At 32.5% G+C, this 19,389-nt stretch overlaps 1 protein-coding gene across 1 annotated transcript in view; it reads right to left on the reverse strand.

The window, feature by feature from the left end:
• LOC143235683 (adenylate cyclase type 1-like) overlaps nt 1-19,389 on the reverse strand; it is a 138,684-nt gene that overhangs the window by 47,139 nt on the left and 72,156 nt on the right. The window contains exons 8-13 of the mRNA XM_076473902.1: nt 17,791-17,934; nt 14,221-14,239; nt 13,688-13,846; nt 12,784-12,824; nt 4,242-4,386; nt 1,680-1,777 (exon numbers count right to left, since the gene is read on the reverse strand). Of these exons, the coding sequence (XP_076330017.1) occupies nt 1,680-1,777; nt 4,242-4,386; nt 12,784-12,824; nt 13,688-13,846; nt 14,221-14,239; nt 17,791-17,934 (606 nt within the window). The remainder of the gene's footprint in view (nt 1-1,679; nt 1,778-4,241; nt 4,387-12,783; nt 12,825-13,687; nt 13,847-14,220; nt 14,240-17,790; nt 17,935-19,389) is intronic.

Raw genomic sequence — 19,389 nt, forward strand, 5'->3', positions numbered from 1 at the left:
TAAACTATTTGTTATATATACATTATGTTAATATGTTATTTGTTCAAAAATTTTAAAAGTTTTTGTGATTAAGCATAAGACATGAGTTCTACATTATATTGCAGAAAATTAAATACAAAATGTTTATATTACTCAAACTTACACTTAGCAATCTGTTTTCTCCGTTATTGTACAGAATAAAATTAAGGTATTTTGTTACTTTTTTCAATAGTTGTTTACTCATTCAATTTATTAAATGGAAATTGGTAATACTTAACTCTGAAGCAATACTTATTTGTGAAAGAACTTACATCCAATTAATTTTTCAAGTATCTTTTAGATGAAAACATAATATTCTTATCAAATATCATTTTCTTTATTTGATTCATTATTTAGTAAGAAAACTAAAATTATTTTATAACCACATGTACTTGAAATTCAACATCACCTTCAGGAATATATTAAAAAAAAAAAGTCTTAAGCCAACAACAGAAGGAATTTCATATCAACTTGCATAGTTTGCCTCCAAATTATCAAATAGATCATCCAGTCTTTTAAAATATTCTACAACTAGCTGTATTTAAAATACTGGTTTCATATATTTTGAGCTATCTTTCTAAGCTGTTTATAATGATTTTTCTTTTTTTGCATTATCAATAATATATATCTAGTAATTTATCCTAATCATATTTTTCATAATAAGAAAAGGAAATTCCTTAGAAAATGAGTATGTCACAGAAGTATAACTCGAATTCTGCAAACCTGTTAGTATCAGTGGCATAAACAAGATTTTAAATTTACTAGGCCAAAGTAGTGTTTGGAATGTAAGCATATCCTTGCTGTTTGATGTAATTACATACATTGCATTTCCATCAAAACAGTAGTATTTTATAATCAACTAACTAGTTACCTACTGTATGCATGGAAAGATTTAACCTTACAAACTAAATGTTATACTTAAATTCAGGTTTTTCTGTCAATCTCCCATTGTTTTTCCTAGATCATCACAGCTAGGTTCATTATGTAGAATTTGCTTATTTTCATCAAACCCCATAGCTTAACTAGTCTTTAGAATGAATAACATTACACTGGTCTGTTAAGAACATCTTGGGTTGTAATTGTTACGTGACAATGTCACAAAATATTTTGAAATTAATTTACAGATAGATTTTGGTATCATGTTAAAATAATAATTCTGTTAAATATTCATCAAACTTATTTTCCAATTTTAGCAGTAGCCAACAGGAACCTTAAATCCATCAGATATTCTTTTCTCAGTTGTATAAAGACAACAGCTAAAGTATATTTAAATGTTACAAAGGTATCTATTGCATTACTTTCTTCTTTTTAATCATTAATATTACATACCTCTCTCTTTATCACTGTTGTATTCATATATGATAAAAAGAAAACTTACAACTTTGAGAATTCTTTTGCTTGAAAAATAACTCAAACATTAACTATCTTTTGATCCTACATTTGATCCAACAAATTTAATCACTTTTTTACAGCTTTTTAAGCACAAAGTAGCAAACCAAAGAAAAAGTAAAAGATATTTAAATATTGCTATTGATTTTGATGTTTATTAAATTTAATAAAATCATATGTTTTTTCCAACAAAATATTACTCTACAACTTTGAAAACAAGTACATAAAGGTACATCTAAAACAAAACCTTCTGTAATTAAACAATATCTTACCTAGGCAATATAATAGCCTGTAAACAACCCACACACAATAAAATTACTAGGGTACAAGCCATGCTTTTGGTGAATCCTTTGTCATTTTCTTCCTGATACTGGAGAAGCAAAACAAATATACAAACTTGAAAATAATTGATACTTTATGAAAAAGCAAAATGAGGTTCAAGTCTTCATTAAATACGAAAAGTAATAAAACAGGAAATGTAAGTGGATTAAAGTGAATTTTAAAGAAAAAAGAAAACTTTGCAGTCAAAAAAACTACTCATACTGATTAATTCTGCAGGTTCACATTTTTTATAAAAAATATGTGCTAATAAATGAAACATAGAACTTGGTGCAGAAAGAGCCCTTTCCGAGCGGCAATCCGAACGTTTTAGTTTTTACGTTTGCCTCTAAGAAAAGTACTGTGACATAATAGTTGCCAAACAAACCGCCAATGCCAGCATGTTGAATGTAAATAAACATGGCTAGTGAATACGGAGAAACAGAGGCGGAGTCTGTTTTGACTTTGTGTTCTGAACAGTGTTGAGTAGCACCATATCATTCGAACCTACTCTGAACGAACCTAAAACAGTTACTTTTGACACAGATCTGACAAGTTCTAGTGATGAGGACAGTTCCACGAGCGAGAGTGGATTCCGATAGCTCCCAGGCCAGTTGCAAGTCGGTCATACCTCCAGTGGAAGAATGGTAAGCCAGAGTCATGAAAGCAAATATGGTCTGTATTATTTCACGCGCAATTTTAAGCATCTTGAAACCTGTCTGGTGTTTATAAATTATTGGTATCACAGACTGGGTTTTATTTATTTATACTTTAACGACTATGGTAACTAATACTCGACCCTTCCACAATCATTGTACCGGTAATTTATGACTCGTAACAAAATGAATTTCAATTATACGTCATAATTCTGTCTATAAAATCAAACTAGATGTAGCAGTCTGAATAGTTAATTTAATATTTACCATAAATGTATAATTTATATGACATATTCTGTATGTTTGAGCAAGGTGTAGGAGTGGTTTATGCAAGCAGATGCCAACCAGGAGAGAGTGCGTTTGCTGTCGCTCATACGACAAGGTGTCAAACCGATTAAAAGATGAAGAGTGCATTACCCAGACTCGAGGCTTTGATGGAAATTGCCTGAATGTCGATGTTTTGGAAGCATCATACTATGAATTTGTTGACTTGAATGGTCCCTTCGGTGATGAGGAGCCAAGTCACAAGTTTGTATTTTTTAAGATGCAGTTAAACCTAAAATAGTATATTTCAGATACTGTTTATCCAAAACTATGATCCTACTTAGTCATCTCAAGTGTATCAATATTTCCAAAGCCCAACGAGATGTTTGTTTCAGTTGCACATATTTCTTGTTTTCAAGTTTTTCTACCAACCATCAGTATGATTCTGATTTTAATAATATTATTTTGCAAGCTGACTGGTTTGAAAATATTCTCCTTATATTTATGAAATGGTCATATATTGATTCAAAACAATATCTATAGAATTTCAAAATAGCTAGGAGAGAAAAATGACTTTCTACTAAGGTTAGAGGTTTGTAATTTTGCATTTTCAGGCTATATAGATACTTAGCTTATCGCAGATTTGTCAGGTGGATATGGAAAAGACTAGGAAAACTGAATATTTTAGTTATTTTGCCAGGAATCTAGTTCTTCCTATTGATCATCTGCACCCACCGTCGCCACCTTGCCAGTTCCTTCTCCTTGCACGGAAACGAAAAGAAGCTTTTGCCCAATGCCAAACCGTTTTTACAACCATAAGCAATGCAGTAAACCATGTTATCATAAATATCAAGACAAAAAATAATCTCACAAAGTATGTAATCCAAAAAAAGCACAGATAGATTTACATAAAACACCGCACTGAAAGGAACAAAATGGTTGGCGTGCAACAAAGCATGTTTGGAAACTATTACATCATAGTTGTAAAATATCACAGAAACAGCTGAATGACCGAGAGAAACTCAGGTTCAAGGACACGCATATTTTGTTTCATTTTTTTACTCAAAAACTAAAGTGTTTAAAAATATGGCAACCATACAGGAATTATACCTAACCAAAGTATAGTTTCTAAGGCAATTATTAAATTTGTTGAAAATTCACCTTTAGCAGCACAAGTTATCTAACTACACATAAAATACCAATTCCGCTTGTGTGTGTAAATATATATATATATACATATATATATAAACCTGTTTTTATTAACAAATGTTGATAAACGTTTATTTAGATTATGTTGTCACTAAGATATATGGTTGAAAGAATTGTTCCTATTAAAACATTTAGTATTTTTCACTCTTTAGCTCTTAAAAACAATGGATTCTGGTAGTGAACAGAGTTGAATAATCTCTTTAGTATTGCATAAAAATTTCTAAATGTTCAGTGCAAAAATAATTATTTTATAATACCTTATACCTATAGCAACAGTATAAATTAAAGTGTTCTAATGCTACATTATTTAATGATCAGAAATTATTTTATTCTTATAGTATCTTATACCTATAGTATTAATACAATTTAAAGTGTTATGATGCTAACCTGTCTTTCTTTCTGCTTATCTTTGAAACAAAGTGTTAAAATATTGACATGAGTAGCCTTTTCCATATCTATACTTCTAGCCTCAATAGCTTGGGCCAAGTACTTGTTAACCCGATTTGTTGGCTGATGATAAACTGAAGAATGCCTAAAGGTAAATAATTAGATGTTAAATACAAAGTAAACAATTCAAAAAGCATTTTAATTCAGGTGGTGGCTGCTCTTAAAAACTTTAAAATGATCAAACATTTGCACATATAATAGCCAAATGTCTATCTGTTTGTATATTACACTTTGTATCTTCTAAACAGCTAATCATATAAAAAAAATTATATACATATATCTAAATGTTTATTCTGAAAAGTACGTTATAGAAAAATTATTTTGCAATTTCTAAAATTTCTTATTGATATCAACATTCATCCATAATACTTTGTATATGATGAATGATTAATCCAAGAAAAAATTTTTTACAAACAAAAATATTTTATTCTGTGAAGGAATTTTAGGAAAAAACAGGACTTTCTCTGTTGTCCAATTGAAAGAAATATTTCAAAAGTCAGAGCATGATTCAAAAATTGCATAGAGAAAGGAATATGTCTGAATATATACACTGCTGGCCAAAATCTTAAGGCCAATGAACATAAAAAAAAAAATATGCATTTTGCATTGTCAGACTCAACCACTTATTTGAGTAGTTTCGAAACATGAAAATAAGAAAAGGGAAAGTAAAAATAAAAAACTTTTTTAGCATTTAACAGGAAAAATGTGAACACTATGAAATTAGCCTAAATACTAGCTGGTATAAAATTTAAGACCATACCAAAAAGAAGTGCTAAACAAGAGGTCTCAGTAGTGAGTTGCTTGGCCATCATTGCAAATAACTCCAAACATTCGCTTTGGCACGTTCAATATAAACATTTGCATAAGGCTGGTTGAAATGTTATTCCAAGTGTTGAAGATGGCTTCATGAAGATCATGCACTGTTTGGAATTGACATCCATTTCTGTAGACTTCCCTTGCCATCCACCCCAAACATTTTCTGTGGGGTTCAGTTTGGGTGAACATGCTGGGTGGTCCAAAAGAATCACTTTATTCACCATGAAAGAGTCCTTTGTCCTGCAGGCATTATAGATTGCAGCATTGTGCTGCTAAAAGATCCAGTCATTTCTACACAAACGAGGGCCTTCAGTCAATAAGGATGCTCTCTCCAACATGCCAATGTAGCCAGCTGCTGTTTGATGCCCCTGTATAACCTGAAGCTTTATTGTTCCATGAAAGAAGAAACCACCCCAGATCATGATGGAACCTCCTCCACTGTGTCGCTTAGAAAATGTTTCCAGTGGGATATGCTTATCGTGCCAGTAATGTTGGAAGCCATCTGGTCCATCAAGGTTAAATTTTTTCTCATGAGAGAACAAAACCTTCTTCCACTTTTATATGTCCCATGTTTGGTGCTTCTCGGCAAAGTTTAACCGAGCTGTTTCGTGGTGTGGGAAACGTTGTGGCATTTGAAGACGTTTACGGTTTTTAAAGCCTTTCTTGTTGTTCTTGAGCTGCATTCTGCGTCCGTAAGGACCTTAATCTGGTTTGACGATTGGCTGGTGTTTTGCCAGACGACCCGTCGAATCCTCCTACTCAATGCCGGCGAAATTTTCTTGGGTCGACCACTTGAAATTCTTGTTCCGTATCCCTCAGGGTCTTTTAAGAAATTTGCAACAGCAGTTTTACTACACCCAATCTCACCAGCGATGGCACGTTGAGAGAGACCTTGCTTTTGCAGCTCAGCAATTCTGCCACGTTCAAACTCTCTCAACTTTTTAGCCTTTGCTATGTTCTTATCCAATGTAACACAGGAGATGTCAGTGGGAGATGTTGACAACGCAAATGCTTGAACACAAATGACTAAATTTCGTTATGTGTTCACTGATGAATGCTTCGTTTCAGTATGTTCTTAAACTTTTGACCAGCTAGTACTTAGGTAATTTCATCGTGTTCACATTTTCCATATTAAATGGTAAAAAAGTAGAAAATGACAAGAAATGTTGGCATCCAGCACAAAAATATCAGTGGTTACTTAGTGTAGCTGAGTGCTCTAATGTGCTGGATACATCCACTGATTCAAAAACCAAGACTTTTTGTCAACAATGCATGTCTTCAGTGTCCTCTGCTTAAAAACAATTACAGTGCAATTTTTGTTACTGAAATAACACACAGAATTACAAAAGATGGCTGTAAATAGCCCATTAGACAATCATACTGTAAATATATTCTGATCGTAGCAATTGGGTTGACTACACATTTTATAGTTTTCATCACTATTTTTTTGGAAAATTACAACTCAATTGTTTTGACAGGCATTTGCTAGTATCATATAATTTATGGTTCAGAACATTTAAGTTATATTTTTCGTATTCTGAAAATGTATTTCCAATAGGCATGTACTTTCACTCACAAGATTAACTATTCTTGTTTGGTGAGCAGCACTCTATATGCAAACGTTTTCTTCATGCATGCCACAAACCTTATATTACCCCCTTGTTGATATGTCTCTCATGTAAATCATTATGCATCACCTCTTAACCAATGTAGCATAACACACTCATGTGATTCCCTCTACATTCCTCTACTGAACCTGCACTTTGAAGTTTGGCAGGTGTGAACACCAGAAAAGTGAGAAGGATGAACAGAAAATGTGAGCAAAAGGTAAGTACCAATTGGAAGTACATTTTCAGTACAGGAAAATCATAACTTCTTAAATGGGACTTACCTCCACTTGCAAGATTAACTAGAATCTCACATAAAAAAGGAGGAGGGATTAGTGTGAGGAAACAACAAAAGTATCCCTTAAAGCATCTGAAGGATATCCCTGACAATCAGAGAAATAAATCCAAAGATCAAAAAAGGGGTACCTGCATCATGTAATCTATGGGTGGTACAGTTACAAAAAGATATATTTATAAAGCAATTATCACAAGAAAAACAATCATTTTCCAATCTTGTGGAATATGCCTTTTTGATGATGAGCATGCAGAAGCATGGAGGAGAAAGTTCAAGTTAACATGGCTTAAAGTGTGGATTTTGAGTTAATAAAGAATACCTGCTAAGGCACCACTTGCCACTGAGCAGGATCCATGTGATAAACAGAAAGAAATGGTCTCCTGAAAGAAGAAAAAAAAAAGAGGAATAAGCTTTGCTGAGTAAAGTTGTACAGAAGAGTGAAGAACAGCTACAGGTCATAGACAAATTCCTGACAAAGAATAAACCACAAGATTATGTAGACAGTAGGAAAAGCAAGGAAGGATGACTAGAACACATCAAGAAGGAAAAATCCAATCAAACCATAGGTGGAGCCCAATGGTAAATGGAAAAGTTAAAAATCAAGAAGGGGTGATGACTGCCAGGGGATAAAGAAGGGATTATGTATCAAGAAAGATGGTAAAACAGCTCTAGGAAAATGACAATCCCTGACCAACAACATAAGTTTATCCAGATCTGGTGAAGGGTAAGGATAGGAGAAAGAAAGAAGGGAAATACGAGATAATGAGGAACATCCCTCCTGAGTTGCTAGGGTTTTCAGGAGAAACAAACTGGATAAAGGAAAGACAGCTAGTGGAAGAATGTTACGTAAAATGTCAATGGCAAACAGATCCAGTCATCAATATCCACAGGCTAAGAGAAGGAATTAAGTAATGCAGAAAAGATGCAACACTGAACATCAGAAAGTGGTTCAAATGGAGGTAAAGTAAGGAAATGATTGATCACATGAATGACCCAATCTGGAAGAATAGAACAACAATGAGGATGATATAACAAGGAGGAAAACGTGAGCATGGGAAGAACAGGTGAAGTAAAAACACTATGGTAATGGAAAAACAAATGGTATGGGATAAAGACCACCTGACATCTGGAGATCAAGCAGCCGGGTGAGAATTTCTGTTATACAAGCTAGGGTAGGCCAGTCAGCAGGAAACCCCCTAGCAGTATATCATCTGTGGAAAACTTGCCATTCTTATTGTCTACACCACCATGTAAAATGAATAGATAGAGCTAGCTAGCTAACAAGGAAGCAATTCAGTGTGTTTAACAGATCATATTGTTAACAGCCTGACAAAAGAGAAATGTAAAGACACAGAACATAAAGGTTGGGATGTACAACATGTGATCAAGGTCAATGAGAAGAGAGGAAGTAGAAGATGATGGATGGGGATAGGAGAAGGAGTCAAGGCAATATTGAAAATAAGGAGATACAATACCCAGAAGCAATTCAGTGTGTTTAACAGATCATATTGTTAACAGCCTGACAAAAGAGAAATGTAAAGACACAGAACATAAAGGTTGGGATGTACAACATGTGATCAAGGTCAATGAGAAGAAAGGAAGAAGATGATGATGGATGGAGATAGGAGGAGGAGTCAAGGCAATATTGAAAATAAATAGATATAATACCCAGTCAGTGTAATATATCTAGTTGTGGCACGAAAGATGATTCATAAACAGATGGAACTTGTCCTGCATAGGATATGCAATAACCTAAGTGTGATGTGCATGGCTCCTGTAGAAGAGATCCAAGGACCAAAACATAGATTTACAGAGCTGCCAACTATTTCAAATGACTGAGTGTAATGATTATAGACAAAGCCCTTTCATAGTTTTAGTCCTTTTAGATTTGCCAGAAACAAGACAATCTGGTGAATGAGGCCTCTTTTTTTCCATCTTGTGAACGATCACATTGGTGTTTCTATGCTGCTTAGAAAACGAGAAATACCCATCTACACGAGAGCTGATTGGCTGACAAGCACTGATGACGTAATTATAGATTCCCCCGCGTACCCAGTATAGAGAAGCATCACACTCAAACTATTGGCAGACGTTGGAGATACAAATATTTTTTATTATTTCAAGCACAAACATGATTATCACAAGTAACCATTTGGACTATGTCTTTTATTCATTATCAAAATTTATTTGTATCTCACTAGAAATTTTCTTTTCGCCCCTTTCAAGCCCTGGGAGAACAATTTATCACTTTATTGTATAGGCCAATATAATATATAATAATTTGGGAGTTGCAACAAATTGTAATATTTGTCTGTATGAGCGTATAGTCATAATGTATACACCAAAATCGTAATGGTTGGCATCTCTGGACCTATATGCTTGAAGATGCATATTACCATTGTAAAATTGGTCAAAGAAATCACTCCCAAACAATATAGGGAGTGAAGAATGAAATGATGTAATGTCCAGTGTACAGACAGAAGCTAAAGAACAGTGATTGACCCATACTCCCCATATTTGAAGGGAAGCATCCATAAAAAGATGTAAATCCAAATGCAGGGAAAAAAGTGGCACACCTGCTGACAAATGGACATTTATCCATCCACCAATGCAGATAGTCTCATAGAAAAGGAAGAAGAGAAGTGGAGGTAGAAAGAAGATCCCAATCATGGTTCTATTGTTCATAAAATATCCTGTGAATGGATCATAAATGGGCAAGACCAAGGAGGTCAGTGATGTCTTGGATAACTAAATCTCCAAAAGCAAAAGAATCTCATGAGCAGTAAAGAAATGTGCAAAGAGAGTGTGTTAAGCTAAAATTCTGTTATACCAAGTTGTGAAGGCAGAATATGACAGATAATTAAATAGAAAAAAAAGACCACCAATTGGATAAAATAGTGAGTGGATCAGAATTACTTCATGTTGTCCAACAAGCCCATTCGAGCTCCCCCAGAAGGTAGCTGCAGCATAGAGTGGCCAACCCATTTTGGTAGGAGTCAGAAAAAGCCAACTAGCCACATAATAATGAAATTACAGTCCCTGAGCATGGACATGACAATTCGATCAAACATACAAGGTGTCAAAGCAAGTCTGGAGGAAAAACCTAAAACTGATAAACCAACCTGAAAGGGACAAACCAACGAAAAAGATTAGAAAGAGGTGATATCATCATATGAAGTAAATGTAGCAGTCATCCATAGATAATGTCTACAACTCAGGAGAAAATACCTATCTCAGGGGAAGAAGGACATAAATGTGAACTTGAATAGTGATATGAAGAAACCGAAGTGAGAGCATTCAATTACTGGCTGCCAAAACCTGGTTGTCTTAAAAAGAATGAAAAGGCACGAACAAAAACCATACAGAAGATGAGGTACAAGTTCAACTGCCTAATGCCAGAGCAATTACCATACTGCTTCTGACAAATGCTTGTTTGTCATGGGAGCTTGAGGATGAGAGAAGGAAATAAAAAAATGAGAAGTGGTGAATTTAGGATAAAAAAGATGGAAGCAAATGAGTCTCCAAGATACAAAAGGATACAATATTTGTAAGAGTTAAACATTAGTTGGCCAACAGCACGTTAGGCCTGATAACTTCTGGAACTATATGAAAAACAAAGACACTAAAAAAAAAAACCCTAAGATAAATGTAGAGTAAATGGACCTGAGCCAATATAACATCATGACCTCTAATGTCCCAACAAGAACAACAAAAAATTATGTAAAACTGAGAAACACACATAATTTAAGAATCATCTCTCAAACAGATAAAGAAAGGCCTAAGAATTACTGGTATAAAAATTGGCAGACAACAGGATGAGAGGAAAGGGAAATAAGCCAAAGTCCTCACAGGGCATAGTATGCTAATCCCCTATATGATCACTATGAATCTGATAATCAGGGGCAGGAGGGAAAACAAAAATATGATTTAGCTGAATAATAATTGACATAGAGAAAACATCACAAACCTGAGACATAATTTTTATGAAGACTGAATTAGGCTTAGGAGACGCCACAATATGAAAACAGTAATGACAAGAAAATTCCAATGATGGAAAAAAGTGATAGATAACCAGCAAAGGCTCAGAAATGTTAGTGGGAGCTATGGCAAAGACTGAGGATAAATGTTGGACCATGGAACATTTGATATTCAGATGCATAAAAGCAAATACATCGTTGGGTCATTTGTAACTGAAGCTTGTAACTCCCAATTTACAGCACAGAAAGTTTACACAAAACACAAGTGCAGAAAAGAGAAAAGATCTGAAAGAACTGATAAAAACAAATATAATAATTGAGATGAATAAATCAAGTTCAAAATTAAACACTGTGGGAGGGAAAAAATCAAATATGCAGCAATAAAAAAATAAAAGAGCATATCAAAACTCAGACACTGACAAATTTTAAAGTAAAGGTATGGTAGAGGAGTATGGAGGGAGTCATATGCCTCGCATGTGCACAATAAGTTCAGATATTATGCATGATGATTTACATGAAAGACATGTTGGAATACAGTAATTCCTACAAGGGGGCAGTGTAAGGCTTGTGGTATGCATAAAGAAGAAGTTTGCATATAGAGGGCAACACTAAATGAGAGCAGTTAACCTTGTGAAAAAAGTAAGTAGCATAATGGAGACAAATGCTCAAGTGATACAAAACTCTAGTCACAAATGTGAAAATTTAGTAAAACAACAACAACAAAATAATATTTAAATTTACAGTGATTCAAATGAGCATCCTTCCTTGTATTAAAAAAACGTTGACTTTAAATTTATAATTAGAAATAATATTCTAAATACATGGGAGGAAATACCAACAATGAATAGATAAGTCAAAAATAGTTTGTTAAAGAAAATTAAAGCAAAAACTATGAATAATAACAATAAAACATAAAACAAAAACAAGGAAAAATACATATAAAAGAATAGAATATAGCAGATATTCCTTCACATCACAAATGCTACAATATCATGCTATTCCCATGGATCTGTAATAATTATGGTAATATCATGGCTATCACATTGAAAACTTTGCTGCAATATTTTTGGTTGAAAACACAGGTTTACTTTTACATTTAATAATACTTTTAGGTCTTTTTGGCCTATTCCAAGCAAAAGTAATGAGAATAAAAAAGGTAACAAAAATACATTTTCATAGGTTATAATGGGAGACTTGCAATTCTATATTTTCCTTGTTATCTAGTAGTATTTATGTGTAATTCACAATAGTATTTAACTATACATGAGCCACCAGCACACTTACCCAGACTCTTGTTCTGCATTACATTTCAACAAAAAGTGGCCATAAAAATCCATTTGATTATGAATGTATCTTTTACCATTTTTTAATTGAAATGATTTTGACCCTATGAATGTTTTTTTAAAGAAAGTTTACAAATGCAGACATTTTTTTCAAGTGCTTGTTCATCTCACACTCTGGTATTTTAAACTTCTGTATAAAAAAGGAAGTTTAATTAGATTTTGAAATATTTTTATTTATAAGAATGATGCTGAAGAATAAAGTATTATTTTCTAGATAAAGTGTTTTCTTTTTTTGAACCTTAATGCATGTATATACTTTCAATCAAATCAATTTTATGGCAGAAAACTAGGTTTAAAAATCTTTCAACTCTCACAAAAAAATTTTAGGGCCCAAAAAACAATCCAGGATGGTCAGAAACATTTGCTTCTCTTCTATACTTAATTTTCGAACACTATATTTATTCCAAATTCACAACAAATACAGCAATAATTCAGCACACATACCTTTTTTTGAATGGTTTTCTGATTTTATCAGCCATTTTTGCCTAAAATAGTCAAAATGCATTGTAAAACAAAAATTTCACTGAAACAATCAGAAATGAGGCATAAAGAAGTTTCTTCACACTCTAAATACTTTTGACTTAAAATATTTATGCAAAATTCATCATCAGATTTTGCTCCAACTACCTACCTCTAAATGCTAACTCATTAATCTTTTCCTCACAATATTATACTGAAGTATTAAAAGTGTTTACACTCATTTTGAATAACATATATTTCCAAATATTTACTTTATTCAGTAGTTATCAACTCCTTTTCTTCAAATATAATTTATTTTAAAACTAATTAAAAGATCCATCTGATTAGTAACTGATCAAAAAAATATTCTATTTATCTAAGTTAACACAGAGAGGTTATAGAGTAGAACTCAGCTAATTGTGGAGTTAATTAGAAAGATTAAACTAATTAAAAAAACCTAAAGACAAATATTAGTTAAACATCAGCTCCTCTACATACTTAAATAACTTCATACTACAATTTTAATAAAATTTAGAATAAAACTTTAAGAGTTAAATTGGTCCTGAAAAAGTGCTAAACCAGAGAGTGAAATATTACAATGAAAACTCATATCTATTCATTTAAAAAGAGTGAAAAAATAAATAAATGCTCAATGCTATCAATTTTTAATTTTTTTATAGTTATATAGAGCTAATAAATACTTTTAAATAAGTAGCATTAACATAAAAAGTCATTCCAATTTTGGTCATATTATATCAAATAAGTTCATAGCTAGTGAAGTAAATCTGTATATTTAATACTCTAACAACTACAGGATCTTATAATCATTTTCAAGGAACTCTTAAAAATGAAAATATTTTTCACTGTGCATTTAATTGCTAATTCTCACCTTCTTTGAGCTTTGTTTATCAGTAGTTGATGGTATAGCAGCTATATTAGAGAAAGGAACATCCATGCTGTACTTGATAGAGTGGAGAAGCTGCACTACCACATTTGATACATTTCTGAAGGACAGCTTTCTAGAGGACGTGCTTGCTAAGTGGTGTACCTGAAGTGTGTTAAACAACAGAGGCTAATAATCAGAGAGAGTTTGGCACAGTTATGTCACAACACAACAAGAGTGAAAGAAAGAGAGAGAACTTGGTCTGCAAGAAACTAAACAACACTAAGTTACATAATTGCACAAGACAAAATACTTGTTAAATTAGTCAAAGTAAATGAATCTAAGAAGCTGTAAGTAAATAAACATGCAAACTTAATTATGATTTTAGTAATCAACATATATGTAATTGTGTTGAGATAAAGTACAACGCAAACACACAACTAGCAAAAGATACAAGTTACAAGATAAAAACAGCAAATGTGGCTTAATGAGACAGGTGTCAATGCTGTTTTGTTTTATAGGTTAAAAATTAATATTACTTTATAAATATCTTGCCATCTTTAAAAATTTATAGAATGTACTAGGTGAATTTACACATATGGATAAAAAAGTATATAAAATATGACCTTTATACTCATTTACACTTTTTCATTTTAACTAATGTTTTGTCTTTGGTAAAGCCACAAAGGCTTAAATAAACTAACATTTTGACCATTTGATAAAGTTTATCTTAAATAACAACATACAGAATTTCTTTTATTGCAGACTTCATCACTAAATTTTATTTTTTGTTATTTTCCAAATTTGAATTTTTTCCTTACATGAATAACTCTAAACATATTTTCACAGTAGATACTTTTTATAGTAATAAATTGGGCTAGAGAGTATTTTTCAGCACCAATAATTATGTCAGAAGTTCTGTTACATATATTTCACGATATATATTTGTAGATAATTTTAATTAAAATCCAGGCCAAACAGATAATTATATCAATGTAAATTATAAGTATCTCTCTTTGGAATAAATATGCATATCTCAGGCTTTTAGCTCTACAAATCATTTTTAATTTTCAGAGGCAACAGAACTGGGGGTGCTACAGCATTTTTGGATATATAGATATTTAATCTCAATTTTAACAATACTGCAAGAATATAGGAATATAACTAAACAATTAAAACTGAAGAAAAGACTTTTCAAGATCTTCTGTAAATGTAATTCTACAAAAATGCATATTCTAACTGAGGAAAAAGTAAGGACACCCTACCCCCTAATAGCTAGTGTTACCACCTTTGGCTGAAATAACTGCAGTGAGACGCTTCTTGTTGCCATCTACCAGTTTCTGACATCGGTCTGAAGAAAGTTTGCCCCACTTCTCAATACAGAATTCTTTCAGCTGTGAGATGTTTGAGGAATTTCTTGCATGTACAGCCCATTTCAAGTTACCCCACAGTATCTCAATGGGATTAAGATCTGGACTTTGACTCGGCCATTCCAGGACTCTCCATTTCTTAGTTTTCAGCCAGTCCTTGGTGGATTTACTGGTATGTTTTGGGTCATTGTCGTGTTGCAGGGTCCAGTTCTGCTTCAGCTTTAATTTTCTTACAGATGGTCTCATATGATCCTCAAGCACCCTTTGATACACAGTAGAATTCATGGTGGATTCTATAATTGTGAGCTGTCCAGGTCCTGCTGCAGAAAAGCAGCCCCAAACCATGACACTTCCACCTCCATGCTTCACAGGTGGTATGAGGTTCTTTTCCTGGAATGCTGTATTTGGTTACCGCCAAATGTGTCCTCTGTTCTGGTGTCCAAATAATTCAATTTTGGACTCATCTGTCTAAAGAAAATTATTCCAGAAGTCCTGGTCTTTGTCTACATTCTCTCTGGCAAACTTCAGTCTGGCCTTCATGTTTCTCTTAGAGAGCAAAAGTTTCCTCCTTGCACACCTCCCATGCAAGTTACACTTGTGCAGTCTCTTTCTGATTGTAGAGGCATGCACTTTCACATCAACAGTAGCCAGAGCCTGCTGTAAGTCCCGTGATGACATGTTAGGGTGTTTGGAGACCTCTTTTAACATCTTGTGATCTGCTCTCGGGGTGAACTTGCTTGGACGACCAGACCTGGGCATGTTGGCAGTCGTTTTGAAAGCCCTCCACTTATTGACTATTTTCCGGACAGTGAAATGGCTGATTTCAAATTCTTTTGGGATATTTTTAAATCCCTTACCAGACTCATAAGCTGCTACAATTTTCTTTCTGAAGGCCTCAGACAGCTCTTTTGCTCTCACCATGGTGCTCACTCTCACTTCAACAGTCAGAAGCACACCAAACTCAATGTCTGAGGTTTAAATAGGGCAAGCCTCATTCACAATGCTGAGTAACGATCTTTTAATCATGTGCACCTGGTGTGATACACCTGTGTGTGAGTTGAGCCATTTTAAGTGGGTATAAATGTGGGGGTGTCCTAACTTTTTCCTCAGTTAGAATATCCATTTTTGTAGAATTACATTTTACAGAAGATTTTGAAAAGTCGTTTCTTCAGTTTTAATTGTTTAGTTATATTCCTATAATCTCTCAGTATTGTTAAAATTGAGATTAAATATCTATATATCCAAAAATGTTACAAAATTACACAGACTTTCATAGGGTGTCCTAATGTTTTTCACATGACTGTAAATACATTCAAAACAGTCAAACATATGTTCAAAACATCTTTACATGATAGAATATTGCAGATGTATCTCACATTCTTATGTAATTCTCTTTTGTCATCAAATGTCCACACAAACTATTTCAATTACTTTAGAATCCAACTGACAAGATGAATTATTATTCTCTAGTGTTTCTTAATATAAAATCTGTAATAAATTCACTTACATTACCCTGTGAGTTACCACAGTCGTATCCAGAACATTAAATAATTGTTTTATTTCCCTCTATATTCACACAAATGGATTCAATTACTTTAAATACCCTTTGAAAAGGCATATTATTCTTATCTCTGTTAAACTGTGAAATTCAGTTTGAAATATTAACCATTATGGCTAAATTAACAATCACACAATTTTACTTCACTTTCACTAACTTAATTTTTTTCTATCTTAACTTTACTTAACGTCTTTTGTTCATTGCTACAGCTGTATCCAGAGCTTTATATAACTGTCCCTTTTTTTTGTCATAAGTCTACATAGACTTGTTCAGTTACTTTAGAAGTCAATTGACAAAATAAATTATTTTCCTATCTCTGTTGTTATAATACAGATGTGTAATACACTGTAGAAATCACCCATTAAGGCTAATCATTTATACACTGGCTAACTTTGCATTTTCTTTTGCTAACTAACTTTTTTCTGTCTTTTTTAACTTGCTGTATCTGCACGTATTTACAAGATGCAACAGAAAAATCTAGAACTATATAGTAACAGTATTACTCATATCTAGAAAAACTTGGAGGCTTTAAGTAAGATGACATTAACAATAATACTAAAGCCTAGTATAACAATCAAATTGAATATGCAATATACAGCTACATAACTTGTCACAACTATCATTTTTAAAATAATCAACTCTTAACAATCTTGTTATTAAAACTAAATAATCATTAAATATTAAATCACTAAATAAGTTAAATAACTCTTAAACTAAACAGTTTTGTATATCCAACAAAATGACTAAGACTTTGAAACTTCTATAGGTTTTCCCTAAGATTAGATTTTGTTTTTAGTTTTCATCTTTCCTTACTAAGCTATAGCAATGAATTGTTTTTAAAACCACTTATATGATTCATAAAAAAAATGGAGTAGCAACAATGACTTTATATGCTTTTTAGTTTAACTATAATTTGCTTTTCATATTTGTTTTATGTATATATCAAATAAAAATTGAACATGTGTTTATTCAAAAACTTAGCTTGTTATACTGGTAAAGTCTTCCCTTTCTTTTTTGTTTCAAATTATTTCTTTCCCTGAAATGAAGTACCACTTCAGGAAGAACTTTTAGCTTTAGCTCAAGTGCATTATTAATAAAAAACTATATACTGATTATCAGAGGAAGCAAATAATAACATAGTTACACATTAGATTAAATAAAGGGAAGAATAAAAAATATACCTTTTCCTCTGAGCAGGAGGTATAATAAAGTATGTTTTGATATTGTGTTCCTGCAAGTAGATGTTCCTATCTGCCCCATGTCCAAGTTCAACTTCATATTCTCCATGAAGCAAATCTAGTGTAGCTTGAGTGATGTGGACTCTCCTACAAACATCCAAAAGTATGTTTATTCTCTAATTCCAGTACTTCCTTAGAGAGCACAGACCTTGACAGAACAACCACAAACTCTAATATTTCATCAAATTGAACTTTATTCACAGTGTGGGTAATGAACAGAGAAATATGGTGTTACTAATACATTTGAAAAACACAATTCCAGACTAGTAACTACTTGAAGTTGGTAAAATATGCAAAATATTAGATACATCGTTATAAATCTACTGTAAGATTTAATCATTACAGAAATGTTAGAGAAACTATTTAATTGTATGTTCATAATTTAGATGATTGGATAAAACAGATGTAAATAAGAGGATCCTCCAATAACAGTGGTCCTGAAAAGTTAATGGCCAGGTAAACCTAAAAATTATACTAAGAAATTTAACATATTATGCTTACAGTACCAAATAATAATCTTTAAAACATTAAACAAGGGATCAAATGTAATTATTACATTTCTTACCTAATTTCATTAAATTATTTAAAATACATGTATTTTTCAAATGCCAGTTGTTAGGAGAAGCACTTGTTAAAAGTAATTAGCTTATTTAGTTTTTTCAACATGTTCATGTTTCATAAATATTTGTACTTTCAAATATAAACGGTATATACAGCTACGAATGTAAGACTAGTGAATGTTAATTATAAAATATTTTTGATATTCCTAAAACAATGTAATACCTTGGATATTTAACTGACATCACATCAAATTAGCTTATTTATATGAGTTTTTGAAAGTCATTATAACATTCATACAAAAAAACGTACCCCACTTAAAACATATTTTATGAACAACAGAAAAATATGTTTCATGAATTTCAGCTAAAAATAGATTTTATTTGTGAATTTTAGTTGTTAGACTATCTGAAAACTACTTAACAGTTTTCCTCTTGTTAAGGTCTCCACTGTAACACTTAATTTGATTTTAATTACATTTGTCATATTCCTAGGTATTCCACTTTATACAAACATTATTTAAACAGTTAAGGAAAATGAGTAACTCACTACTGTGTAAAAAAAAGTTATAAGCCAATGATAAAAGACAAGAAATGAATATTTATATAAACTATATAATTGTAAACTCATACTTTAGAAACTCCAATAAAAACAACATTTTTAACTTGTGACAATATGAGTACATATGGTAAATTTTCACTTGCAAGAGTACATATTGCAAATCTTCCCTTGATGTATCAATAAACTCTAACAAAAATAGAAAAGAGGATAGTAGAAAACATAGGCATGAGGATGAACAGACAACTCTGTGAAGAACCAGGTGGGAATTTGATAAGAAATCAACCACAAGAATCAAAACTCAGGAAACATGAGCTTCCAGAATAGTCATGTCAGATCATTTGTCAAATACATGAAAACCAGTTTGGCCAGACAGAAATCAGAACAGGATACCTCCCATCTCGTTAATAAAGATGATGATAGTGG

This window comes from Tachypleus tridentatus, chromosome 12 (genome assembly GCF_004210375.1).
Source record: "Tachypleus tridentatus isolate NWPU-2018 chromosome 12, ASM421037v1, whole genome shotgun sequence".
Classification (NCBI taxonomy): domain Eukaryota; kingdom Metazoa; phylum Arthropoda; class Merostomata; order Xiphosura; family Limulidae; genus Tachypleus; species Tachypleus tridentatus.